The following is a 26835-nucleotide window of genomic DNA, read 5'->3' as shown; positions in this document are numbered from 1 at the left end:
GCCCCATATACCCTTCAATGTGAGTGACAGCGCCCGCCTATCCTAGGAAGACTCTGCCCCCAACCTGCACAGAGCCCATAGGGAGCGGCTCAGCTCCAAACCCAAAGCTCTGGTCCCTTCCCACCCGTCCCTACAGCTGGGCATGGGGGCACATGCCTACCATCCCAGTACTCAAGAGGACAAGGTTAGAGAATCTCTCTGTGTGTTCAAACCCAGCCTGGGCTATCCAGCGAGACCATGCCTCAGAAAACCAAAAACCAAAGTCTCCTGGCAAGCAGTTACCCTGTGACATGGTGCTGGCTCATGCTGGACTGGAACCTAGAGTGGACACCACCCTTGTACCCTGGGGACAGCCTGAGGAGCCCAGATCTGCCAGCTCATGGAACTGACCAGGGCTAGGAGGGGTGCCAGGGCCCCAGGGGCAGCCTGGGTCAGAGCTGGGGAATGAATTCTGGGAACCAGAACACCAATGAAGCCAGATGCCACGCCACCCCCATGGGGTCCCTGAGGCTACCAGCGGCCCTGCCAAAACTGCACACCTTCACCCAGAACTCAGGCGCCGGGCCGAGTCTACAAGGAGAGCTGTGGCAGTGCAGGCAGGAAGCTCGTGAAGGGCTCGCTCAGCTCCTGGGGCTGAGCTAGGACCTGGCCCCTGCATCGCTGCTCTTAGGCCTGCCTCACAGTAGTCTTTAGACTCCATGGACATGGTCCCTGCCTGGGACCCTGACTCTCTATTTCCATCTCCCACCACCATCACCATCACAACGTAGCCCTGCCACTGGCATGGCACCGTGGGCTGTGGGCTGAGTCAAGCCCACCCTCTCTGCCAGCTCATGGCCCAAACTGACCCGTGGTTCAGTGACAGTGCCACCCTTTTGGCCCCAGCACCCCAACACTATCAGGATGGGGCCCAAGCCTCATCCAAATGGCAGCGCTGGAGTCAGAGTACACAGAAGGAAGTGGCCACACTGAGGTGTGGACACACAGGGGACGGCCATGGGTGTCCTGCAGCAGAGCTCAGAGCCGGATCCAAAGCTCAGACCTGGGGGAGAGGAGGAGAACCTCAGTGTGCTTTCCTATCCAATGTGCAAGGCCTGGCCACCATGCTGGACTCTGCCTTCCAATGCCTCCTCGAAGCCTGTGCCTAACTACTGGCCAAGTGAGTAGGAGCTCAGCGATGCGTGCTGAGTGGGTGTGGCAACAGGAACACCACCATCCCGGTGCCCAGGGCTTCTAGAGTTGATGCCCACCTGGTATTCACACAGGACCCCAGGGGATGCCTTGAGGGGACTTCAGCTAGGAAGGGGCATAAGACCTAAGAAGCAGGAGCTGACTACTTGTGGCTCTGGTCCCCCTTGGCCCAGGAGACAGAAGAGGCCAGTGGGGGGGCAGTCATAGCTCCAAGGAGGGCGGGGCCACCAGTCCCCACTCTGTCCACATATGGGTGACAGTCTCACAGTGCTGTAGGTGAAGGTGCCCCACACTGAGAGACTGCCTGTGGGCACCGAAGCCGGGAGTGTTCAGGTCCCTTCTGTAAGAGGACACAGAGTTGGCAGAAAGCCTGGCTGGACCTCCTGCAGCCACCTTCTCTAGAAGGTGTGGGCACCCAAGGGAGTGAGGGCGATGTGACATAGCTGTCTCATGCATTCTCGGGACTCACATAGCAAAGACGTCTACAAGCATCAATGCAGATCAACCGTTTCCCTGAACACTGCCCATTCCTGGCTTGCCAAGCCCAACCCAGCACTATAAAAGAACATTACGAGGCAGTAAAAAAAGCTCAAATCACCAGCCTGGAGCACCCGCACCACAGACCTAGCTCTGTGCCATCCCAGCAGGCAGAGCGACAGCCCCATGGGCTTTTCAGATGGGGCTCGTGTGACTGCCAAGTGGACCTGCAGCCCACACCTGCAAAGGTGCTGAGGGCAGCCAGGCACAGCAGTCTGGTATGTTCAGCACCTCAGACGCCAGCGCTTGCACAGATCAGTCGCCACAGCTGCAGTGACACAGCCTGACCAGCGGGACTCCCGCACTCTAATTCCTGCTCAGTCTTTTTCTTTTTCTTTTTTTTTTTTTTTTTTTTTTTTTTTGAGAAAGGGTCTCATTGTGCAATCTAAGCTGACTCTGAACTCACTCTGCAGCCCAGACTGGCCTCAGACTTGCAACGATCCTGCTGCCTCAGCCTCCCGAGTGCTGGGACTGCAGGTATACACCTCCACACTGGTTGGGTATTCCTCCTTCTGTTTGGCATCAGCCCTGGGGATGGGACCCAGGGTTCCCACACACCAGCGAGCCACGCCCACTGCTAAGCCAGGCCTCTGGCAACCAGGCCTACACCTGAGGCTGAGGGAGGAAGGCTGAGCTCCAGTGTAGCAGCGTGGGCAACGCAGCAAGACTTCGTCTCCAAGTAAAAAGTCTTCTGAAGGCACTGGGCATCAAAGCTGGACGGGCACATGAGCACCCGCCTGCCACTCACCTCAAGCACTGGCCCCGCACCCAGGATGGTCCTTTCCACACCGCTGGCATAGCCCTTCTGGCTGAGCGCAGTGAGGCAGTGAATGAGGAAGTTGGTGCTCTGCGTCTTGCCCGAGCCGCTCTCGCCCGAGATAACGATGCACTGATTCACGCGCTTGCGCAGCATGGTGTAGTAGGCCACATCAGCCAGCGCGAACACGTGCGGCTCCAGCTTACCCAGCCGCTGGTTCTCATAGAGCTTCACGTACTTGGGGTTGTAGATGGGCAGGAACTTGAAGGGGTTGATGGCTACCAGGATGCTGCCGGCGTAGGTGTAGATCTTCTGCTGCAGGAAGCGGCACTTGAGGCTGCGCAGCAGGTTCTCCTCTGTCAGCTCAGGCAGGTTGCACAGGTCATCCACATCAGCTTGTGGTGGAGGCAGGAGGCCGCGTTGCACCAAGCGCCGAGCCGCCGAGGCCTGCGTCACTAAGGGCGAGTGCACATGCTGGATGGCACCATCGGCACCACGTTCCTGCAGCAGGAAGTAGTAGCCATCCTCGCGCGGGTGCTCAGCCTGTGCCCGGCGCGGCCACAGCAGCACACGGTGCACGGGGGCATCGCTGGCGTCCAGCAGCCACTCCTCACCGCCAGCCTCCTTCACCTCCGCCAGTGCATAGAGCCTGCTGCCGTCCAGCTGTAGGCGGGCCACAGCCTCGCGGATGACCTCGGCCGTGGTGCTGTCCTTGGTGGCAGTCACACAGCACGAGGCCGGGCTCGGTGTCCAGGACAGCTGTGGGTAGATGTGCAGGCCGTAGGTGCCCTGCTCCTGGCGGCCCATGCCGCCTGCCTCTGTACTCACACTCATCCTGCCGCCCGTGGGGCCTCCGCATGCCGCCCGGGCCTGGGCGCGTGCCGGCTTCTGCACCTGCAAGGGAGGGCGGCGAGTCAGGCAGGTGGGGCCGCCCGCAAAGGCAGGCAGCCCCTGAATGAGGCCCATGGCCCTGCTGTCTCTTTCCCTCTCTTTGCAGCTCTGGGGACTGAACACAGACCCTGAGCTCCCGCCTCAGCCTTGTGCACCCTTTATTCTAAATGACAGGGCTTAACTCTGGGACCCTCCAGCCTCAGCCTACAGGAGCACTAGGACAAGAGCTGTGTGCCTCCATAGCAGCCCCCTTCTTCATGGTTTTTGTTTCCACTCAGACTCGTTGCACTGACTGGCCTCAAGCTTGCAGCTCTCCTGTCTCAAGCTCCTGAGTGACTGGAATCAGACCTGTCTCCACTCTAATACCTTCCCCCATAAAAGCGCAGCTGCCAACCCCTCCCTGTGGCTCTTAGGATGAGTGCCATCGCTGGACACCCGCCGGTCCAACCCCCCATTGAGCTTGCGGCCAAGCCTCCCCATGCAGCTGCCCTGCAGACCTCTCCTCAGGGCCTTGGCTGTGGCCTGGAGTGCTAGGGTCAGGCCAACTCCTTGCCACCACTGGTGGGTAGACTAGGGGCGCAGGGAACACTGGTGAAGGAGGCAAATGCAGGACAACAAAGTCGGGCCTCTGACAACATTCACCCTGGAAGACCACTGGCCCTGGCCTGTGCTGTGTGCCTGGGCCCAAGGTGCGGCAGAGGCCAAGAGGCCCAGCAGCCTGGTCAGGATTAGGGTCATTCTTTGTTACCTGCATGGGCCCCTCCTGCAGCCCCCGTGCCATCCCCACAATGCCAGGAGTGTGGCTCAGTAACTCCAGTCTCTCAGCCCCAAAGCCACAGGCGCCACGAAGCTTGGCGCTCTGCAGTGTGCACCGGGACATGAGCCAGGACAGGCTTGCTCTGTACAACTCTGCCCTCGCACTTTCCTGTCAACCCTAAAGTAGCCCACAGAAAACGCCTCTCCTTTTCCTCTGCTCTCTGGCGACAGAGCCGGTGCCTGGTTCCACTCAGGGAGCACCCTCCAGAGCCACACCCCCAGCCCTCCCACAGCTGAGTTCTAATTGCATTCCTGTATGCGTGTCATCCCATCACTGAGGAGACTGAGGCAGGAGTATCACTGAAAGAGACTTCACTGAGTCCCTGTCTCAAAAAATAACCACAAAAGCACTCATCTGCTCCTGAAGGCTGCAGGAGACAGCAAAGGCAAGCAGCACTGCAGAGAGCCCCTGGGGCCTTGGGACACAAGGCCATGGTACACACTGGGACCCACGTGAGCTGAAAGGAAGCTAAATGGAGCCTGGCTTGGGCCGAGGAGGAGAGGCAGACAGGCCACCAAATGTGCATAGGCTTAAAGCGCAACCCCAAGTGACACTCAGCAGAAGCAATCATCCTATGGGGCCAGCATGGGAACACCAGGATGTGTTCTGAAGGATGGAGACAAGTCCGTTCCTGAGGTGGGTGATCAGTGAGGAAGATGTGACAAGCCCATTCACTGCTGGCTGTAAGAGGAAAGCATCCCAGGCATAGACCATGGGCATCCCTTGCAATAGCAGGGGAGGGTACCTAGTCACAGCCGACAGGAGGGCTCACACGCTCAGAATGCTTACCACAAGGCCCCGTGCAGCAAGGGTGTGCTGACCTCTGGCCCAGCAGAAGCGTGACTCAGGGTCATGAGCCCAAGGGGCCAGGGCTACCAGGGGCCTGGATGACAGAGCATGAGGTCAGAGGGGGAGGGGCCTGGCTAGAAGCAGCCAGAGCTCTCAATCCTACCCCTTCCCCGGGGCCAAGGAGTCTACCCCTCCTTCCAGGGCCAGGACTTGCTGTGTGCAGCCCCAGTCCAGCCCAGCACCACAGAACGAAGGACTGGATCCTGACAGCTGCTGGGCCTGTCTGGGCTCCCTGGGCAGCACTGCCTTTCACATGGGCTGGGCTGGGTCCTGAACAACCACCCACCCCAGACATTTCCACCAGGGACCCAACTCTTCATAGACACAACCGTATAGATGCTCCCCCCCCCCCACAGGCTTTGACAGCCTAGTGCTTCTAGTTTTTTGTTTATTAAATAAACCAACTATTCTCAGACAGAGCACTGCTAAGCCGCTACACTGCCCAGGCTGGGCTCAAAGTTTTGACCTTCCACCTCAGCCTCTGAGTGCCAGGGGCCCACCACACACCACCAGGGAAAGCAACCAGCTTGCAATCCCTTTCCACCACTCACAGGCACCTGACTGCGTCTTCCCCACCTTTCTGAGCACCACCTGGTTCGGCCTCCCGGGAGAATTTAGGACAAACACAGAAGCATGCTAGCTCTGGGTTCAAGCAGCTACGCGGCCCTTTGGAAAAGTACAGTACGAGGGGCGGCCCACACAGCTTCACAGAAAACACTCTGGAGGGGAGGACAGTGCGCCTTGCAGGGTCTCGAAGTGGTGCTTCCCAGGAGGGTGGCCATGGCCCAGTGGAACGGAAACCCGAGACAAAGGTTGGCGTACACCCAGCAGCCGCCAGCTCCATACCCCTGAGTACTGCAAAAGGGCCACAAATCCCTGCTCACCATGCTCACAGTCGGACCCCCGACCCCCAGGTAAAAAGGAAGCCAGCTTCCATCATTGGTGCATGGGGCAAACAGAAAGTAGAATATTATTCAACCAGGAAAAAAGAAACACTGCCACATGCTGGGACGTGGCTCAACTGAAAACATGACGCAGGGTGACAGTGGCCAGGCACAAAGTCAAAGTGTGACACCACCGCCATGACACGGTCCAGTTTGGTGGACGAAAGTGCACATCCACACCCCGCTCCAGCTCCTGGGTTTGTCCTTCATACCTGGCCTCTGTCCATGCAGACCACACACAGCCGCCACAGCCCTGCCCCACAGGGATGGTGGCTCCAGGCCTCTGCCAATCCTCAGCTTGGGATGCCCTGCCCTCGTCCCTGTCCCACTGTGGGAAGGTGATAACTAGCTCCCAGAAGCTGCTGCCGCCCCCAGGATGCAAGCGTGGCCTCGGTGGCTTCCAGCACACTGCCCTCGAAGGCCGAGTCCAAGTCCCTGCTGTCCTGGGACTGGACGTTAGCTAACTGCACAGTGGCCCGATGTCTGTCTTAAGTGCAAGTGAAACCTGTCCCCCAGGAGCCCCAAACAAGAAGTGGGCCTGGGGGACCAGGGAGATGGCTCAATGGAATAAGCGCTTCCCTGGCAAGCACCAGGGCTGAGATCAATCTCCAGTTCCTTAAAAAAAAAAAAAAGGGCCAGGGAGATGGCACACTGGAATTTGCACTTCCCTGGCAAGTGCAGGGGCCTGAGTTCAATACCTGGTACAGCAAAAAAAAAAAAAAAGTTTCTTTGGGGGCCGGGGAGATGGCTCAGTGGAATAAGCACTTCCCTGGCAAGCGCAAGGGCCTGAGTTCAATCCCTGGTTCCGCCAAAAAAAAAAAAAAAAAGAAGTAGGTCTGGGGTTTTGGAACAAGCCCTGGGGGTCCTTGGAGGCAGGAATCCAGAAAAATCATCCTTTCCTGACCCAAACAATCATATTGCTCCCCCTGCCAGAGTTGAGGTATCCGTCTCACAAGGCAAGCCACCTTGTAAGGCCAAGAGGAAGTAAAGTACATCCTCAAACTCGAGGGTGACTCGGCCACGGGCTCACCAAAAACCATCTCGTCACCACATGGAAATCAAACTGAAAATGCAGACATAGCCCACGGTGAAGGGCACGGGGCCAGAATGCAGCGGAGTACTACACGGCCGTGCACAAGCAATGCATTCTGAGCCGCAAGACAAACCCTCTAGAACAGAAACATCGAAGCAGCCAACACCCAGGGCAAGCAAGCGTGGCTCACACCCAGAAAGCATCTGGACAGGCAGGTTGCAGAGACTGCAGTGGGCCTGCTTGGGTGTGGGAGGGCCAGGTGACCACGCAGGGCAGGAAGGTGCTGGAACCAGAGTCCTAATTGGCCCTCAGAAAATGTGTGAGTGCTGGGGATCAAACTCAGAACCTTACACGTGTCAGACGGGCACTCATGCCACTGAGCTATCTCCCCACCCCCCATAGAGAATGTGGCCACTGTTTCTGGTGACTGAGCTTATGTCACACACGTGTGACTGCAGTGATCACTGATGTTGGCTTAAAACCAGAAATGTGACATGGCAAGGTTCTGCGGCTGTAGCCTGTGTGCCTCCCACCCATCGAGGGCACCTCTCACACTGTGCGGAGGCATGAGGGAGAGGCTTGGGTGGGCGCTGGGCAAGCACGTGCACGTGGCAAGCCTCCACAGCCTGCTCTGGGGCTGGAGTCGAAGGAGGCAGGCAGCTAGACCGGGCCAGAGGCCGCCCTGAGGCTCAGGCTAACCGGCTGAAGTCACTGCAGCTTAGGCTCGGGAAGGCAAGCATCCTGCACTTTCTGGGCACTGTGACTCGTCCTGCAGGGGGCAGAGAAGGGCATTCGGGGCAAAGTCCCCTGGGCGGGTCCAAGCCCAGGAATGTGCTGCCGCTTCACCCTGAAGGGAAGGTGTCCCCTGGTGGACAAGGGGAGGAGAGCTTGATGCCAGTGTGCGTGAACAGAAGTCAGGGTGGGTGGGATGCCACTGGCGCAGGGCTGGGCACAGCCCTAATGAGAGTGCAGTGTCACACAACTGCATCCGCAGCTGGGCACAGCGGCCCATGCATCAAGCAGGCTGAGGCAGGGAGACCCCTGCAAGTCTAAGGCCAGCCTGGATCACCTCGTGGCCACCCATAATCTCAGCATGCAACCTTGCCTGGAATGCATCTGTGGCACTGAAGGAACAGCAGGGAGAAGATGGCAGCAGAGATGGGGTGGCCTGGGGCCTCAGAGGGAAGACGAAGAAGGGCTCCTGTGCAGGGAGGGGGCATGGGGGCTGCACGGCCCGCATCCTCATCTGCTACCTTCAATGGCAGCCTCAGGACCCCCTTCCAGGGCCCAGCAGCAGACAGCCAACAGCCGTCAACAGCCCAGGGGCCTGGAAGCTGCAGCCTGAGGCCACGTGCTCCTGCAGTCAACAGCAGGCCCCACCCAGTGTGTGCCTTGCCCAGCCTTGTATCTCCAAGTGGGTGTCATCTATCTGCCTCTGGTCACTGAATGTCCCTCAGTTCCACACCCTAGGCCACTAGATGCAAAAGGGACCCATGACAGTCCACAGGATGGTACACAAATCTGCTCAGTGACCTGCAGAGTAAGTCTAGCATCCTAACATTGCGGCTGTCAGCCTAGGGTGGGGGAGCCGCTGGTATCCAAGAGGTGGGGCCCAGGACAGAGATCCAGGAGGACAGAAGGTGCTAAGGAGCGGGAGGAAAAGAGTGCTTGGGGACACAGTGGCCCCTGGGGAAGCAGAGTGCACTGGGACCTGGGGACAGTGGCCAGAGAGGAGAAAGGGGTTCAGTGTGGCTGGCAGAGAAGGGAAGTGCTGGGAGGGGACATCAGGACAGCACCGCAAGCACATGGACTGTGGGGACAGACATCAGGGCTCTGGGTGGGGCACTGCAGAGCAGGCAAGCAGAGGCAGCCTGGTGACCTTTACAGGGGACCCACAAGGACGACCAGAGGCTAGTCAGATAGAGCCCAGTGTCTCCACCACGCGATGCAGGGACCTCCTGGCAGTGACACCCTGTGCTTCCAGCCAAGACACAGCCTCATGGAGCTGCAGCAGGCTGGCCATCCTCAGCTGGACCTGGACCCAAGGGCTTTGGGTTCCAGATCTTTTCAGACTCTGGAATATGCCAGAGTCATTGGCAGCTATCTGGGGAATGGAGCCCAGGCTAAATACCAAATTCTTTGTCAACCCAGCACCCTGAAAGGCTGAGGCAGGAGGACTGCAAGTTCAAGTCCTGCCTGGGCAACTCAGTGACTTCATGACACTCTGTGTCAAAGTGAAAAACTGGAATTAAAGAAGGGCTGAAGACGCATCTCAGGACGAAGGCCCCAGGTTCAAGGCCCAGCACAGCCATCGGCCAGTGAGTGAGCCGGTCAGTGAGTAGGCCGCCAGGGCTGAGGTGATGCACAGTGGCGAGCGCAGGCCACAGGTCCACCCATCCACACAGCCACGAGCTGCCTCCCACCATGAGCCACGTCCTGGTTTCTGTCTTTCTTTCCCTGCAGGACTGAGGACAGAACCCAGGAGCAGTGCTCCCTACTGGGTACTCCATGCTGGGAGATACTGCCAGCTCCCAGACAGGGGCTGCGAATCCAGAACAGCAAAGAGGTCTCTTTTCCCTAGATGCAGGTGCCCTTCACTACTTCCTTATTACTTTGGGTTGAGACCTACGTCCACTGTGGGCACCCACAGCCCCAAACTGGCCCCTGGCATAAACAGGGCAAGACTCACACGGGACCTGTGTACCTCCTCCCACAGACCCCACATCCCAAAAGACTGAGGTCACATGAGGTCAGGGCCAAGCATGCTGTCACCCTGCGTTGGCCAGGATTTGCCTCCAGTGTCTCCAACACCAAGCCTGAGAACCCTGCCTCAGACAGCAAGGCAAGGGTCACTGCACGTGGGGCCTCGGGGTACAGGATGCCACATGGTGTGATGGCATCTGGCAGTACGGGGGACCCAGGCAGACCCCAAGCCATGGTGTAGCCCACATGGTGGCTGTTGGGGACTCCATCACTCCATTCCATCCTGCAGCTGGCCCTGCCACTTGCCAGGACCCTCATGGCTTCCATCCAGTCACCCAGGCCTGTGGGCCCAACCCTGCTTCAGACAAGGACATCCCTGGCCGACACCAAGCAGCTCCCAGGCGACATTCCCTCTAGCGAGGATGCCAGGACTTCTAGAAGCATCTCCCACCCCACCACCCAGAGCTGCTCTGGGGTGTTCCTTCCCGGTGACCACGGCAACACTGAGAATGGGGACCCCTTTGGACACCCATTTTTACTTTTCCCCAGGGCCCCCACTCCTGGCCCTACAAGACCCCATAAATTCCCAAGAGATCTGCCCCTCTGGCAGGTCCCTGCCTGCCTGAGTCACCCTGAACCTGTGAGCATAAATCCAGAAAATTCCCCAGCAGGGACCTTCCACAGCTGACGTAGCCATGGGACATCCCTGCCGCGTACCAGCCCAGGATGGACCCCTTCTCTCCAAGCTCCTTACTGTCCCTCACCTGGTGTAACAAGCCAGCTGTCCCCAGAAGCCCACACAGTTAAGGGCCCACCCCAGTGGGAGAAGCCAGCTATGGTCCTCAGGGAACCCCACATCCTGCGACACATCTCCTGCCAAAGGAAACCAGACAGAGACAAGCCAGCACACCTTCACCATGACGCCCACGCACAGGGAGATGAAGGCCTCCTGGAAGGCCAGGACACCTCCCAGGTTCAGTATCTCGAGCTCTGAGCCCAGCCCTGGAACAACGGGGTGCCCATTTTGTGGCACTTTGTTTCGGCAGCACTGGCGACGTGGGGGTCACAAGCCATCCCCTGCGGTCCTTTGTGCACACCCACCACCACTGGGAGGGGCAGAAGTGAGCCATGCACATGAGTCACAGAACAGCTCATTCACAACCTGACGAGACCCGGCTGAACCCGAATCACTGCGGCATTCCTCATGGGGGGGGGGGGCTGGACTCGGAAGTGAGCACCAGAACAGGGGCTGCTTGGGGAGCACGCCCGCCCACATGTGGGCTCTCTCCTGGCCCGGCAGTGGCAGCAGCAGTGACCCAGCAAGATGAGACAGGGGCCTTTGTTCTGCCTCCCGGATGGCGGCAAGGGCAGAAGGGAAGGCCTGTCTTGCTCTCCACAGGGAGGTCGCCCTTGCCGCTGACCAGCAGCAGAGGAGAGGCGGCCTGGCACAGTGGGGTTGGGGGCTGGGGTCCGGAGCAGCACTCAGGAGGGGCCATCAGTCCCCGGCCCTGGGATGTGTATCTCCTAGCTTGAGGAAGAGTAATGCCACAGTCTTGGGGACAGGTGGAGGGGCATTGCAGGGGCACGTGGGAACTGACAGGCAAGGCACACCAGCGATAACCCGGTACAAAAGCCACCTTCATCTGGGCCAACTTGCAAAGTAGTTTTTGAGGTCAAAACCTAGTATCTCTAATTTCAGAAGAAAAGCGACAGTTTGTTCCCAGATGGGGACAGGGCCTTCAGATATCCAGGTCATGGGTGATACAAAGAAGCAAAGGACAACAGCCTGAGGCTCCCTGCTACCCCCGGCACTCCTTCCACCCATCCTGGGGGTCAAAGCCCCTCACCCCAGCCCTAACTGCTCCTTTATTACACCTGCTTGCTGCAAATTAAAAGTGACCTGCCAATTAAGAAGTGACTGCAAGACACAATTTGGGTTCCTGTCTTGCTCTTAGAAGCAGCCTGACACAGACAGACAATGTGGCCCACTGAGGCTGGGGACCCACATCTTAGTACCACCCCACCTAGGGCACTGAATGGCCAGAGCGAGGGACAGTCCAGCTGCTCACAAAATAATGGCACAGTTGAGAAATTCTGCACCAACTTAAGATGACCCATGATCCTTCACATTCTCCAAAACCCTGTCACCTGCTGGGGCCTGTCTCGGGAAACTGGGAACAAGAACTCTCTGGACAGTGGCTAGAGAAATCAAAGCTGCTGCTCCCAGGCCCTCACTGAGGGGGCGTCCGAGGGACCCACTCACACAACCCATCTTCCTCCCACACAGCTGTCCGGCTCAGTGCAGCCACTCTGCTTCCTGAGAAACCTGCTTGACCTCTCCAGCCCCAGCCCAGCTCATCCCTAGCTCTACCCCAGGGACATCCTATGCCACCTCTGATACCCAATCCAAGCACCATTTGCTCCAGGGGGATACCAGGCACCCTTCCTCCAGGGGACAAGGGCCAGTCACATGCTCAGCACCATGAGCTTAGGCCCATCCAGCAAAACTGAAAGGGAAGTGGCCAGTTAGCATGCCCTGCTGAGGAAGAGAAATGAACCCCATGATCATAAGAAAGGGAGATTCCCAAGCACCCACCTGCTACCTGGGAACCAGGCTGAGTGTGAGGACATCCTGCCCAGGGACGCCTGGCTCTGGCCCTAGGGACAGATGCACTGTGCTCATCACCAGTACGAGGGCCGCGGGTGGGTGGTGAGCACTTGCCTGGCCCAGCACTGCAGGGGAAACCCTGCAGAAGAACTGGAGTGGGAATTTAAGAGCCAGGTGTGCGGGACTGGGGAGGCAGGGCGGGTCCTGCAGACGGCAAAGTTAATAAGAGGGGTTGGGCTGGAAAATGCTGATCCTGCAGATCCCATACTCTTGAGGGTGAAGGACCAGTGGAGAGATGTGCCTGCGGCTGTGCCCTGGCACCCCCAGCTCACCTCCTTCAGAGACCCCATAGGGCAGTGTTCTGGTGCAAGGAGGTGGCCTCCATGGGGCCCCAAGATGGGGCGATTCCATCCCTGCCACTGGGGCACTGGGGTATCTGGGCCAAAGCAGGCTCACAGACAACGTCTGCAATAGGCAAGACTGGGCTGTAATTGTGTGCCCCAGGGCAAGCAAGGCTGCAAGCCTTCTGCTTCTCAAAGCAGAACCTTCTGGAAAGTAACTAGGGTGATTATCTAAGGCTTTCTTATACATAGAAACTATCCAGACTCATATCCTAGATAAACTCTACCCCCTTTTTGTTTATTTTTTAATTTTATTTATTTATTTATTTATTTATTTATTTATTTATTTATTTTGCAGAACTGGGGATTGAACTCAGGCCCTTGCACTTGCCAAAGAAGCACTTATTCCACTGAGCCATCTCCCCGGTCCCTCTACCCCCTTTTTAACAGATCACAGATAAGGGTCCCCTCAGTGGGGAAGGGGAGACAGTGATGCCAATCACCCCCCTATACACACAACACCAGCTGCAGCCCCTTGCCATAGCAGACAAAGAGCTGAGCCTGTGACAGTCCTCAGCTGCCCCGGGACACCTGAGGACTCTGCAGACTTCAAGACCACAAAACGCCTAGGGAAGGGAGGGGCTGGGACCCTCCGTGATGTTCTTACCTACGGCCACACTAGCCACAGGGGAAGGGGTGCAGCCCCTTCAAGATCCTTCGCCTTCAGGAAGCCCCAGAAAGAAGGGGGCACATGGTGGCCTGACCCTGCAGAGGCTGAGCTCACAGCCGCCACTACCGGGGGACACACTTCCTGTATGTCGTTTTACCCATTTAAGTCCAAGAATGGAGGCTGCAGCGATAGCAGCACCCCTCTTTCCCTTCGGAAATACACCTCGAGGCCCGCATGTTCCTTCCTCGAGCCCTAAAACCCCAGAATCCACCTACTCCAGTCTTGAGCGCCTAGAGCACCAATGAGTTTCCAAGTCCGGGCAGGCGGCGCCTGGAGGGGCTCCGGGCATCCTCCAGCCCCTGGGGGTGCAGTACGGAAGGTGAATGAAGAGAAACGGAGATCTCCGGGGTCTGCATCCCAACACCCACACCGGGCTAGGCCGCCCTCGCCTCCAAGGTCCCCGTCTTCTTCCCAACCACCCCCGCTTCCCCCTTCCCAGTAGCCGGTTGCCACATCAGTGGGTTCGGAGCCTCTCACTCCCGGGACGCCACGGGCCTGGTCCCGACCCCGTCGCGAGCGGAACCTCCCAGCAGGGCTCCAACTGCGCTCCTCGGGGCCGAGCCCCGCTTCCTGCGACCCCCTAACGCCACCTAAGCCACGTCTTCCTTGGCCGACACAGCCTGCGATCCCCGCCCGCCCCGCCGGCCGGGTCGCGCCTCCCTCCGCCCGCTCCCCCACCACCTCTCCGGCTCCCTCGGGCTCGGCCCGCCCCTCAACCCCCGCCACCGCACCCCCACGAGCCCCTCAGTCCGTCCTTGCCTCCACAACCCGTCCCCTCCGAGATGGAGCGCCCTCGCAGGCTTCCCGGGCTCACCTGGGCCTCGGCCGCCGCGGGCCACGGACCCCGGGCGGGATCCTCTCTCCGACACCCGCCAGCCCTCCCGCTGCCGCTGCCCTGCCGCTGCCCGGCCGCCGCGCTCCGCCCCGCCGCGCCCGCCGCTACCCAGCGCGCGCCCACTTCCGGGTTCCGGAGGGGCGGGGCCTGGGAGCGTGACGCCCCCCGCTGATGGGCGGGGCGCCGCAAAGTTCCGCCCCTTCCTTCCAGACCGCGGCCCCCACCTCCCGCAGCTGATGGACGATACCAAGTATGAGGGAAGGAGGGGTTCTCTGCTCGCGCGACGTCCTCTCCGCACTATGTCGGCGCCGCGTTCACCCCTCCTGTGACTGCGCCAGGAGGTCTGACCTGCGGCGCGGGGGCGGAGCCAGCCTTGCGGCGCTGGGCTTTTGAGTGGAAGGCGGGAAATGGCGGACTCCTCGGGGCGCGGCGCGGGGTGAGTGGAGGCCCCGAGTTGTGGGTTTGCGGAGACCGTCGGGGTGGCCATGGCGAGGGCTGCGGCTCGCCAAGAGAAAATTAAGGAATGGGGATCTTTGGGGCAAGTCCGGGACCTTACCTCTGGGAACTGCACGTTGGGGCTCCGCTCCCTGCGGCCTCTGCGCATGGCCGGAACTCGCGTTCACAGCTCGACCCGGAGTTCGAGTCCTGAGCGCGGGATTCGGCCCGGGATGCGCCGGGGGAGGTGTTAGCGTGCGGCGGTGGCGTTGGCGACCTTGGGAGTGCCAGCGCCCACGCCGCGTGCCCTCTCCTCCCGCTGCACGTTTCGTGCCCCCCACTTAGAGTGGACTCCCGAGGCGCGCGGAGAATACCGCGTCAGGAAGGAGAGCGAAGTGGGGCGCTTACTGGGCGCTCAGGCTTGAGCGAGTGCCGTCAACCTCTCGGGTCCCGGCCACACCTAGTGTCGTTCCCCAACAGCTAGGGGCCCACTTAAGGTAGAAGGCAAAGGCTTCGGAAATCACCAGCCTCTGATGCCTCAGATGGCCAGCTCTCGCGACCGGGAGCGTAGGGAGGACACGGGCGCGCGGCAGCCGGACGGACGGACGGACCGACCGACCATCGCGGCCCGACCTGCGGCCGGCGTCCGCAGCTGCCCTTCCCGCCTGTGAGCCGCTTTGCCGACGGGTGCTGGCTTTTCTGCGCTTTCTGAGACGTGGGTGGTGGTTTGTACACCAGGTTCGGGAACTTGGGGAAACGGTTGATCTCTGGTTTGTAAAGATCCAGAATGCAAAGCCAGCCTGGACTACAGACAAGACTTTGTCTTGAAAGATTGTTGGCATTAGACCGTATGAATAAACATCGACGGGTGGCAAAAATAAAAGATATTTTTCTAAAAGTGCAGTGAGTTGGTCTTACACAAAGCATTGCTTTTAGGTAAGCTAGGAAATCTTCAGGAGATAAGCAAGTAGGACTTTTGTTCATCTTAAAGCTTACAGTTTAAGCTTAGTGTGACGGAATTTGTCCTCAGGCGGAAGTGTTTGTTTCTACTCAAAGCAGACAGCTGGTCTGTGGACTTGGGAGAACCAAGCACAGGCACCTTGTCTTGCTTCTAGGAAGCTGGGGTGCTTGCATTTGCACGCAGCAGATACCTTTACATTTTTACTCAGTTTGTCTTTGTTTTTTTTTATTTATTTTGTGTGTGGCCAGTTCAGCCCACCAGAGGGGGGGGGGGGCTGGCATGTGGTGCTGGGGGATTGAACCGAGGTCCCTGTGCTTTGCTTGGCTTAGCTTGTTCTAAGTAGGTGCTTTAGACCACTGAGCCATCTCACCAGCCCTGTCTTTGGTTTTTTTGAAGACAGGGTCTTGCTATGTAGCCCAAGCTGGCCCTGAACTTCAGGCAATCCTCCTGCCTCAGCCTCTGGATACTGGCCTGGAGGGTTTTAGTATCTGTCCGAGCTGAGCAGGTAGGTGCCTGAGGCCTGTCTCTGCCTTGGCCTCCCTCAGGCCTCTGGCTTCCCTCGGAGCCCTGCCTCCTGCCTGCAGCCTGGCTAGCTGAAACCCTGGCATCATCCCGGAAGGCTGAAGCCGGTTAGTCAGCCAGGCCTGTCTCTGGGCCCTTTCCTGTTACATCAGGCTCCAAGTGGTCTATTTTTAAATTCTTAAAACCTGAGCATGATGGACCGCTCTCTTTTTTAGCAGTCGTCATCCAGCTTATGAAGGCCCAGCCCGCATTCTGGTCCCTGAGTCTTAGCCCTGTGGCATGGCAGGGCCTGGAGCCTTCACCGCGGCCTGGCAGCCAGGCCACTTCCTGCCTCTTCAGGTTTCCTTTGGGTTCTGTACCTGCACTACTTTCTGGGTGTTCTTTTGCCTCAGGTATCTTCTTTTTGCTTTATTTTCTTGAGACAGGTTGACTTTGATTTAGCTGTGATCGTCCTGCCTCAGCTTCCTGAGCACTGGGATTATAGGCGTGCACCATCACAGCCAGCTTGTCCCTCTCTGTTCTCCCAGCCATGTGAGGGTGTAGCCAGGTCCCTGCAGGGCCGCTTGCTGGACAATGTGGGGTGCAGAGTTGCATTCGAGGTCCCCTCCCCATGCTAGTAGCCCCCCTGTGTGACCTCTGGAGTCTCAGATCCTAGAGGAGGTGCTGTCTGTCACCCCATCCCTGCCCCCTCAAAGGACACCTGTGTCACCAGGCTGGCCCTTGGCCCAGCCACCCAGACAGTGGCAGCAAAGCTTCTGGCTACCCCGCCCCTTAATTGCAGGGCCGGCTGTGGGAGGGCAGCCTGGGAAGGTCCTGACCTGCTGGGAGCCCTGCAGCACCTTCCTGCCATTTGCATGGGTCCTAAAAAGTGCTGCTATGCGGCTGACAAGCCACAGCACACCCTGAACCTCTTGCATCCGCTCTGCGCAAGTCTGCATCTCCGTGGAGCTGTCTGCAGGGCCATGGCATAGGGCTGCTGCTCTTCCTGGGGAGGTGGCCTGGCCTCCTGAGGCTATCCCTGGGACAAGCTGTTGCATCAATGCTGCTGTCTCTCAGTTGTGCATCAGATGAACAGGCTCTCTCTGCCCTCTTCCAGGAAGTCCTCTGCAGCTGGGCCCAGCACCCCCAGTGGCTCCAGGGTCAGAGGAAAAAGAGCACAAGGTGAGTGCATCGGCTCCCCACAAAAAACTGTCTTGTCAGGTAGATGGGGCGCAAGCCTGTCCTCTGTGGGCGGCTGAAGCAGGAGGATCGAAAGAGGGAGCCCAGTCTGGGCTACTTAGTACCGTGGACCCTGTCTCAAAACTAAAAAGGGCCGGGGGGTGTAGTTTAGTAAGAAGGCCCTGGGTTCAGCATCCAGTATCACCAAAAGTTTGGGGTTTTTTCATCACGTGTGTTGTGTTGGTTTGGTTGTGTTTTCGAGCCAGGTGGGAGAATGGTGGAGTCACGCTACCTGCAGTATGAGAGGAAGGCAGCCAGAAAGGTGAGAGGCTGGGTTGTGCGGCTCCATCCGGGATAGCGAAGCTCCCGGGCAGCAGTGTGGGCCCTGCCCGGCCTTGAGATCCAGCCCTCTGTGCAGAACTGGGGTGGCTTCAAGGATGTCCTTCCAGCTGTCCAGGTTGATCCTGCAGGAGACCGACAGTGCTCTCAAAAGCACTGACAAACACTGGCTCAGGCAACTCCTGTGTCCTGGAACTGCCCTCGCCAACAGGACAGGATGTGCTCGTCTCATGTGAACGATGACAAGAGGCCTTTGGATCTGACCTGCCATGAGGAATGGGCAGCTGGAGTAGACGGATACCTTTAGGAAGGTCTGCTCCCTGAGTGTCGTATGTCTGTGACAGGCCCCTACTATGGACACCAGAGCCAGCGGGAAAGTGACAGACGTTGTAAGGAGACCAGGTCAGCTGCCCAAGGCCACAGGTGCGCGAGGGCCCCAGCTGCATCCGAGCCCTTGCTTCTCCTGGAGGTCCAGGCACAGGGCCCTGGTGACCCACTGTCTCTGGGCCAGCATGCTCGCGGGCCTTGCTTCATAGTCAGATGCCCCAGGCAGAGTGCATGGAGCCTGGGGTCCCACACAAACTCGGGCTCTTGTCTGGTGCAGATACCAGTGGCGCGGGCCAGGGTGACCTGCAGTCCACCTTGCTGGAGGGGCATGGCACTGCGCCACCAGACCTGGACCTCTCAGCCATTGGTGGTAAGGCCCTGTCTTAGGCTGGCCCGGGTGCGGTTGCTGGCCTCGTGCTAGTGCTCACGGGTGAGCCTATGGTAGAAGCCCTGTGTGGCACTGGGCGGGGCCTGCCCCTGGCTGACCGGGCTGTACCCGCCTGGCTGGGTGGTGGCAGCAGCGAAGGCCACTCCCAGCCAGCTGTGGGCACGTGAGAAACCACCGTGCTCCTCGGCGCTAGGCGGCAGCAGGTGTTGCATCTCCCACTGCAGTCGGCTGGGGGTGGCTGCAGGGTGGCGTATGTGCACCTCCTTGCTGTGTTGTAGACCGAAGCACGGTTGGGAAGATACCACAGCTGGAGAAGACACTGGCACGGAGACCCAAGGCAACGTCCTTCATAGCCCCACAGAGGAAGGGCCCGGTAAGCCCGGCAGGAGGACGCTGGGCCTCACTGCCTGCTCCCTGGGAGACCTGGTCCCTGCGTCATGGCGCACAGGGGTGGACACCAGGTGGGGCACCTCTGGCTTCGTGAAGCATGGTGCAGTGTGGTAGGTTAGGATCCCCCCCTTGAGAGAGCTGGAGCCAGGCGTAAGGGCACATGCCTGTCCTCCCTGCACTCTGGGAGGCTGAGGCAGGAGAATCAAAAATTTGAAATCAGCCCCAGGTAGTTAGTGGCTTGGCAAGACTCCAGTTCAAAATAAAAATTTATAGGACTAAGGAGATAGCTTGGTGGTCTAAGCACCTGCCTGGCAAAGCGCAAGGACCTGGGTACAATCCCTAGTACCGTATACTGTGTTGGCCACCGAAGTGCATGGTGGCCCATGCCTGTAATCCTATCATGGGGAGGCTGCATAGCAAAGACCTTGTACCAAATAAGCCAATAAAATATTTTTTTAGGGGCCAGGGAGATGGTTCATTAGAATAAGCACTTGCCTGGCACGTGCAAGGGACTGAGTTCAATCCCCGAATCTGCCCCCAAAAAAAAAGTTTTTTAAAAAATTTTGTAGAAGGGAATGGAATGGGGTTATAGCTCAGCAGTCCTCCTGCTTCAGCCCTCCGAGTGCTGCTTTCCTTACAGGATCTCCCGGAAGTGATGGAGATGATGGCATCCCAGACGCTACTGCTGACCCTGCTGACGGTGAAGGTGAGGCAGTGCTAGCCCCAGGCATGGAGGAAAGGCACCTTGTGTGCATGGCCTGAGCTCACCTTGTCTGCAGATGCAGAACGGGCTGGCAGGGCTGGAGGAGAAGGCGGAGCGGAGCCTGCTGGCCATGGGCCGCGAGCAGGCCCAGCTGCAGCGGAAGGTGCACGAACTAAGGCGCAAGCTGCTGCTGCAGCAGAAGCACCAGGAGCTGGTGGGCACGCTTGATGCCCAGGTCGGTGTGGCTCGGGTGGGGTGGCCTCGGTCCTGGGTGTGCAGTGCCAAGGACACGTGCCCAGAGCTGGGTCCCTGCTGGTGCACAGGCTTTATCTGAGAAGAGGTCTCTCAGGTGCTAACGCTGGGCTTGAGCTTACGGTCCTCCTGCCTCCGCCTCCAGAAGGCTGGCTGGAGGTGTGGCCACCATCCCCACTTTGGCTTCCTCTTAGTGTGGGGAGCCCGGCTGCAACCGCCTCACTGCGAGTCAGCACATTGCAAGACACCGACAGGGTGTTAGCATGACCTGGGGGTGTAGTCACATCTGAAGTGCCTAGCATCTGCACGTGGACACCTGGCGGCCAGGCCCCCATCTCTGTCCCCATAGACCTGAGCAGAGGCCATGCTGAAAATGGCCTCATGGCTATGTTCACGCATAGACTGTGGGACAGTCTGCCTGGCATTGCCACCCAGCAGGCACCATGCACGCCTGGGCAGGCCATGCCACTGCCATCGGAAGCTCTGGGTATAGGGACAGAGGGTGCCACAGCTCCCTGGGGCAAGGCCAGCCTGCCAGCCCCCGGCCCCCTAAGCCTGCACAGGGCCTGGGTTCACCAGGTCCTTCCTGCAGATGGAGGTGCTGCACCCCTTCAAGGCAGTGGCCAGGCGCTTCCAGGAGCACTACAGGGCGCTGGCCACAGCCCTGGATACCACCCGGCATGAGCTGCCTGTGTACGCCATCCACCTGGAACACGGCGGGCGGCAGCTGCTGGGTAGGGCCAAGGGCTATTGTGTGTGTGTGCTGGAGCCCCAGCGGGTGGGGCCGCAGGGAGGGGCCCTGAGTGGGTGCCTTGGGCCTGTAGGCCGCTAAGCCCCTGAGCCTGATGCCTTGTCCTCCCTAGACACCCTGCAGGCCGAGCTGACCACCACCCACCGCCTGCTGGCCGAGCTGGGCCTCGGCGGCTCTGAAGAACAGGGACAGGTGCTGGCCCTGCTGGCTGAGCTCAGGGATGCGACCTCACAGAAGGACCTCGAGCTCCGGAGGTGACTGACACTTTGCAGGGTGGGGTGTCTTGTGCTCCCGGGCAGAGGGTGGTGGCTGGCAGGTGTCATCGTGCACAAGGTCACCATAAGAGCTGGGAGCCCTGAGCACCTCCAGTTCACTGCCCTTTCCTAGCTGTACAGTGTCTGCATGTGTGCGTGTGCTGGGGTCCAACTCAAGGTCTTCTTGCAAAGTAACTTCAGCTTCCCAAGCTGGGCCCTACCTGATCCTCCTCCCTCGCCTCCCTGTCCCTGCAGGAGCTTTGCACAGGTGCTGCAGCTGTCGGCCGAGGCCAGCAAGGAAGCGGCCCTCACCAGCCAGGAGGCCTGGGAAGACGCACAGGGTGCTGAGGCTGCCTGCCACTGGTACTTTAGCCCCGACAGAGGCCCTGTGGGGACCCTCGGGGCCAGCTAAGGACAGACCCCTTCAGGGACGCCACTGCTTGTCTCTAGCCCACAAGGCCCTGGCTCCACAGGGGCTGAGTGGAGACTTTCCTGTGGCATGGAGGATACCAAAAAGGACTTCACCACAGCTTGGCTGTGTCTGTCTCTTATTGAAAACAGAAACAGGGCCGGCCAAATAGTTCAGCAGATTAAAGCTCCTGCAAGCAGGTACAGGGGCTGGGGGTTCAATCCCCAGGCCTGCCATGCCGGCCCCACTCCCGGGCACACTGAGACAGCAATTGAGACTGGGCGTGGTAGTGCACCTGTAATCCCAGCTCTTGGGAGGCTATAAACAGGTGGACCGCTATGAGTCTGATCCAGTAGTGAGACCCTGAACACCTTGTAGACCCTCCCCTAAAAATAAAAGATAAAACAGAAACTTGTGGGTCAGAGTGTGTTCTCCCTGGGTGGGACCACAGAGAGGCGTACGTGGCACCTGGGAGATGGGGGGCACCTGGTCCTGGGGACAAATGTGTGGTGTTACCACAGCAGAGCCAGTGCCCACCCTCTGTGTCCCAGAAAGCCTGCTCCTGGGCCAGTGCCACCCTGCCTGTGCCATCTGCCCTGGGTTGGCACCTCAAGCAGATGCCCTCTGCTGGCCTCGCCGGGAGCCCCAACCTGGGACCAGGTCAGGGTTCTGTTGTGGTGGAGGTGCCAGCACTTTGTGTTCTATGATGGGGTCTCCCCAAGTCCTCAGGCCGCTTCCGATGACTAGCTCTACAGGTGCCCGCAGGTTGGTGACTGGCTGTGGTCCAGGTCCCAGCTCAATCCGCACACGGCAGGCATCCTGTGAAGGTCTGCATTCTGGGACCTTGGCCAGACCTGAGGTGCTTCTGTACCCACAGGCCATCGTTTTGGCCCAGGTTTGTTTGTGGCACACAACCTGAAACTAGTTTGTAAAGTTCATCTTGGCCCACGCCGGTAGAGGCCCAGAAATGTAGGTGCTCAGCACAGCTGCAGGGAAGGAAAGGGCGTCTCGCCGCCCTGCCCTGCCCTGCGTGGCTTGCTCTCAAGGGATTGTTTCTGAGGCCATCTAGGTAGGCAGCCTCCTGAGGCTGCAGTCCTCGCACCACACCTGGTTAAAGCTGCGACCTGGTGAGCACAAGTTGACCCAGAGCCGGGGTTACTCGGAGCCCCCAGGCCCAGCCCTGTCCTTGGGCAGCACAGCCTAGGTGCAGTCGCAGTGGGGGTCACGGCCGGGCCTTGGTTCCACATTCTGCCACGCAGGGGCAGGCAGTGCTGAGGACCACAGGTTCCATGGGCCCAGTGAAGGGTCCAGCTGGGATGGGGCAGAACTTAGCGAGAGCTGCCAGCTTCTGCCTGGCAGGAAGAGGCAGGCACTGTGCCACAACCTGGCATCCATCCCCATGGGGCCTGGTGACAAACCTGGTAAGGCCACATGGTGCAGGGCTGCAGGGTTGTGAAGGGTCAGAGACTTGAGTCCACGGGGACTGGAAGCGTCTTGGTGCCACCGCCTCATGGGTGGGGTGGGACACAGAGACACTGGTGGGCCTTTGTGCTACACATGCCTGAGGGGGCAAAGCTGAGACCTTGGCAGGGGAGGACCCACGTCTGGGGCAGTGCTTACAGCTGTATACCCCTTGGGTATCAGCGTAGGAGTGTGGTCACTGCAGCCCGAACCCTGGGGAGTCTGCAGAAGTGCGGGGGCCAGCCTGGGCAGTTTAGCCAGACTTGCCACAACATGAAGGGGGCTGGTGCCACTCGGCGGGCAGCAGGGTCAGGAAGGACTCTGGGCGCCTGGGAGGGGTTTGAGCAGACCCTATCAAGGAGCTAACCGTGTCCCTCCCAACTGTCCCTGCCCACCCATGGGAGGATGCCTGGGCTCTAAGGCCTCTGTATCCACTATCCCCAACACTCCTCCCTCAGCCTCTGTGTTCCCCAGGAACCCCTTCCCCATGTGCTCTGCAGCACATTCCTGCTCCCTCCTGTGACTCCCTCCCGCCTTGGTACCATTGCTGCCCTGTATGTGGGGAGTAGGACTCAGTGTCTCACAGTAACACATCTTTAATTTAGGCGTAGTAACTACAGTGAGCTCAGCCCAGGGGTCCCCAGTCCCTCTCTGCATGGAGCAGACAGGACATTCAGTAGGAGCAGTTGGGGGCAGTGACCCACCATCACTTATGAGGGCAGGGTCCAGGTTCCTTCAGGATGTGGGCAACAGGATGGGCTGGTGCCTTGGGGTCCAGGAGGAGCAGGATTGCCAGTTGGGCAGATGTTCCCAGGAAAAAGCTTCATTCCCTAGACGAAGTCACATTGGGCTGAGATGTCAGCTCTGGCTGTGTGGTCTGGACCTTGCCATTGCACCCTCAGGCACAAGCTGCCATGAGGACCACAGCTCAGAGCCTCAGGATATGCTACACCCAGTTCCAGAGAGACTCGGCACCTTGCCAGAATCCTTGTGGCAGGGGCTATGGCTTCCTCAGTCTAGCCCCCATGGTGACAGCCACTGAATCCCATCTCTCAGAAGACACAGGGTCCAGGGTCCAGCTGACTCTGAGGACAGTAGTGTCCCACGGGTAGATGTGACTGGGGGACTCACCCTGTCCTCCCACCACCCTGGGGAGCTTTCAGAGCTGGGAGGAGCCAGTGCCTGGGCCACCCACTTCCTGGGACCCCTGGGAAGTGGTGCCTGCAGTCAGCCAGCGACACAGCTGCCCCTGCACCTTGTCCCTGAACTCAGGGGATGCGTAGTAGTATAGGAAGGGGTCCACGCAACTGTTGAGGGTGCTGAGCGCCAGGCTGGGTATATAGGTGCCATACAAGTCTCCCCACCTGCCTGGGCTGGGGTCCGAGTAGTGTAGCAGCAGCAGCGTATTGCTAGGCACGAAGAAGGCTACGGCTGAGGCCAGCACAAGGGCTGTGAGCCGCAACGCGTGGCTGTGCCGCCAGCCACTGGCCGCCAGTGCATACAGTGTGGCCCCATGGCACAGCACCATGAGCAGCAAGGGCAGAAAGCAGCCGAGCACAGCCAAGCACACGAACGCCGGCTGCCAGAAGGATGCCTGGGTGGCCAGCGGCAGAGCGTCATGGCACAGTAGGTGGTCGGAGCCTGCCAGGCGGAAGGTCTGCCGCTGCAGGGCCAGGGGTGTGGCCAGCGCAGTGGCCACCAGCCAGGCACCCACACAGAGCCCAGTGGCCAGGCGGTGTCCACGGAGGGCCCGGGCACGCAGTGGGTGCACCAGGGCCAGGTAGCGGTCCAAGCTGATGGCGGCTAACAGCAGCACTGCGCCGTACATGTGGCCGTAGAGGGCGGCTGTTGACAAGCGGCAGGCCACTTCTCCGAAAGGCCAGTGCTGGCCACGCAGGTGGTAGGCCAGGCGTGGTGGCAGCGCCAGGCCCAGCAGCAGGTCAGCGGCCGCCAGGTTCATGAGCAGTGTGGTGGCTGGCAGCCGGGGGCCGCGCACCACCAGCACCCAGAGCGCCAGCGCATTGGCCGGCAGCCCGACTGCCAGTGCCAGCACATATAGTGCAGGCACCAGCTGCGTGGGCACCCAGCCCAGTAGCAGCGCCTGTGAGCTGTCCGTGAGCACCAGCGCGTCACTGTCGTTGGCATAGGCCTGGCCAGGGAAGCTTCGTGGGGCTGCCTGCTGTGGGGTCCTTGCCGCCTCCAGCCTGGCCCAGGGCGCCAGTGTGCTGGCTGCTGGGAGAGGGGTGCAGGTCAGGACTGGGGAGCCCTCTGCCTGCCCCATCCTAGGGACTAGTCTGAGACAGTACCCTGCTCAGCCTGTGGTCCCTGGCGGGTATGATGGAGCCAGACAGTGCCCCGGAAGGACAGGCCTGTGCCTCCCCAGGTGGGGTCCCCTCACCCACAGGCGTTGGCCACTCACCATAGTCCTCATCGTAGATGCTGGGGGTTGGGTTGCTGCCCACCAGGCTGAGCCCCAGCCCCAGAAGCCACAGCAAGGCCCTCCACATGCTGTCGTGTGCTCCACTGTGGCCCAGGGCTTCCTGCCTCGTCACCCTGGCCCGGGTTCCGGAACCCGTGGAGATAACTGGGGTGCTGGGGCCAGGCCCCCAAGGCCACAGGGAGGTTGCTGGCCAGCAAGCCTGCAGGGACAGCAGCCAGGTCCCTCTGTCCTGCTGATGCCCCGCAGGCACAATAGGGCAGAACATATCCTTGAGCCCCTCTGTCCCCCCCGGGTGACCACAGGGACTTTCCAGGCTAGTGGCCAGGCCAGGCCAATGGTGTCAGAACCTAAGGGCGGAGTTCCCAAGTGGCTGTTTCCTGCTCCAGATCCACTGCAGCCACACACAGGAGACGCCAGGAAGTGACTGCGCTGCCCCTGGCCCTCAAGGGCTCTGGCCAGGGCACCCCCCCAGGGCGGGAGTGATGCTGCGGTCACTAAAGGCCAGCCATACCAGTGGAGCACTTTGGTCCTTATGGTGGCTGTGCCAAGATACGAAGTTTCCAGGTCAGAACTGGGTCAGAAAGATGCACAGGAAGCTGTCTGGCCCAGCTCACTTGGGCAGCACCGTGACACTGGGGACAGATGCCCAAATAAGGATGGGGGTCACCCAAGGGATCATGGTGTTACCCCATGGGGCGGACACAGCTGGTTCCGGGAGGGGCCAGGCTGCTGTCCCCAGGCCAGCTTCACGGTTTCCTCCCACAGCAACTAGTTTACTTCTTAAAAGGGAAGCTGGGAAAAGGCCAGGGTTATAGCTCAGCGGCACACCTGGCAAGCTCGAGGTCCTGAGTTTGATTCCTGGTGCCAACAAAAAGGGGAGGCAGTGATGCATTTCATGGTGGTGAACCAGAGGCGTATTGATGTGGGCCACAGCCACAGTGGCCTAGGAACAAGAGGGTCACACCCTGGCCACGGCCTCTGCATCCCACTCCAGGCACCTGGGTGCAGGCAGGGCTGGGCAGTGTTGTGCAGACGTGGCCTGTGCCGGCGCCTCCCGCTGCCCCTGAAAACCCCACCACCACCTTGCACCCTGGAGCAGTTACGATGGTCACCATCATGAGCACCTCATGACTCAACCCAGGGCCTCCACCATCGCCCCATCCCCAGCCCTTTTTGGTTTTTTTTTTTTGCGGAACCGGGGATTGAACTCAAGCCCTTACGTTTGCCAGGCAAGTGCTTATTCTACTGAGCCATCTCTCCAGCCCCCTGCCCTTTTCGTTTTGAGACAGGGTCTGGCTAAGTTGAATTTGGGATCCTCTTGCCTTAGCCTTCCCAGTGCTATAATGACAGGCACATCCCCATATCTGCATTTCATTGAGACTTTTGTGCAAACTAGGTGACAGGGCTGAACTACCATGGTTTCTGAACCTACAGGGGCCCCAGCCTTCTGAGATTGCATCAGAGCCCGCCCTGTCCCATCCCACCTAAGCATGTACCGCTGTCACTAGCACTGCCCCTCCAAGAAGGCCAGCTGCGAGCAGCTCTGGAAAATCTGCCTCCACGTCTCTGTGAGAGTCTTGCCATGCTATTAGGCTGGCGTAGAACTATGTAGCTCAGGCTGGCCTCAAAATTATAGTAATCCTCCTGCCTCAGCCTCCTAAGTGCTAGGACTGCAAAGGTATGTGAGCATCCCTAGCTGAAGATTTTATTCATGGGGTGCTGGGGTAAACCAGGGCTCACAGCAGGATGGCCAGAGCCAGCCTCCAGGACTGTGTCCATGCTGCTGCAACCCCCGTTGCTCCAGGCGCC

At 59.5% G+C, this 26835-nt stretch overlaps 3 protein-coding genes across 12 annotated transcripts in view; 1 reads left to right on the top strand and 2 right to left on the bottom strand.

The window, feature by feature from the left end:
- Myo9b (myosin IXB) overlaps positions 1 to 14306 on the bottom strand; it is a 61833-nt gene extending 47527 nt beyond the window's left edge. For 5 of the 6 annotated variants that reach the window (XM_023707623.1, XM_023707625.1, XM_023707622.1 and 2 more), the window contains exons 1-2: positions 14216 to 14291; positions 2477 to 3379 (exon numbers count right to left, since the gene is read on the bottom strand). In XM_023707623.1, the coding sequence (XP_023563391.1) occupies positions 2477 to 3319 (843 nt within the window). In that variant the 5' untranslated portion in view covers positions 3320 to 3379; positions 14216 to 14291. Of the gene's footprint in view, positions 1 to 2476; positions 3380 to 14215 lie in introns of all 6 variants that reach the window. The other variant, XM_023707627.1, reaches the window with a different exon arrangement.
- A 293-nt stretch (positions 14307 to 14599) lies between these two features.
- On the top strand, positions 14600 to 21338 carry Haus8 (HAUS augmin like complex subunit 8). Of its 3 annotated transcripts, none has more exons than XM_004647402.2 (11): positions 14600 to 14672; positions 17251 to 17315; positions 17579 to 17634; positions 17996 to 18074; positions 18256 to 18348; positions 18645 to 18739; positions 19397 to 19462; positions 19536 to 19694; positions 20304 to 20445; positions 20575 to 20716; positions 20972 to 21338. In XM_004647402.2, exons 1-11 carry the CDS (start codon positions 14644 to 14646, stop codon positions 21126 to 21128), a joined length of 1083 nt encoding a protein of 360 aa, XP_004647459.1. In that variant the 5' UTR covers positions 14600 to 14643; the 3' UTR covers positions 21129 to 21338. The 3 variants fall into 3 exon arrangements, with proteins under 3 accessions (XP_004647459.1, XP_023563385.1, XP_023563384.1); XM_023707617.1 differs by lacking the exon at positions 14600 to 14672 and adding an exon at positions 16048 to 16137 and having other exon boundaries at positions 17575 to 17634; XM_023707616.1 differs by lacking the exon at positions 14600 to 14672 and adding an exon at positions 16049 to 16137.
- Positions 21339 to 23221: 1883 nt separating this feature from the next.
- F2rl3 (F2R like thrombin or trypsin receptor 3) lies at positions 23222 to 25276 on the bottom strand. Of its 3 annotated transcripts, XM_023707638.1 has the most exons (3): positions 25006 to 25276; positions 23895 to 24818; positions 23222 to 23416 (listed from the first exon to the last, which is right to left on the bottom strand). In XM_023707638.1, exons 1-3 carry the CDS (start codon positions 25091 to 25093, stop codon positions 23322 to 23324), a joined length of 1107 nt encoding a protein of 368 aa, XP_023563406.1. In that variant the 5' UTR covers positions 25094 to 25276; the 3' UTR covers positions 23222 to 23321. The 3 variants fall into 3 exon arrangements, with proteins under 3 accessions (XP_023563406.1, XP_004647458.1, XP_023563405.1); XM_004647401.2 differs by having other exon boundaries at positions 23325 to 24818; XM_023707637.1 differs by having other exon boundaries at positions 23325 to 24815.
- Between the last annotated feature and the right edge of the window lie 1559 nt (positions 25277 to 26835).

Source organism: Octodon degus, unplaced genomic scaffold, assembly GCF_000260255.1.
Source record: "Octodon degus isolate 3935 unplaced genomic scaffold, OctDeg1.0 scaffold00304, whole genome shotgun sequence".
NCBI lineage: Eukaryota > Metazoa > Chordata > Mammalia > Rodentia > Octodontidae > Octodon > Octodon degus.
Note: the sequence above shows the minus strand (reverse complement) of the source record. Positions and strands in the feature narration are given on the sequence as shown.

Coding starts and splice junctions, on each gene's coding strand:
- Haus8 (XM_004647402.2), top strand. CDS start 14,644: ATGGCGGACTCCTCGGGGCGCGGCGCGGG. Junction 18,349..18,644: donor GGACCTCTCAGCCATTGGTG/GTAAGGCCCTGT, acceptor GCTGTGTTGTAG/ACCGAAGCACGGTTGGGAAG. Junction 18,740..19,396: donor CCCCACAGAGGAAGGGCCCG/GTAAGCCCGGCA, acceptor CTTTCCTTACAG/GATCTCCCGGAAGTGATGGA.
- F2rl3 (XM_004647401.2), bottom strand. CDS start 25,093: ATGTGGAGGGCCTTGCTGTGGCTTCTGGGGCTGGGGCTCAGCCTGGTG. Junction 24,819..25,005: donor CATCTACGATGAGGACTATG/GTGAGTGGCCAA, acceptor CCCCTCTCCCAG/CAGCCAGCACACTGGCGCCC.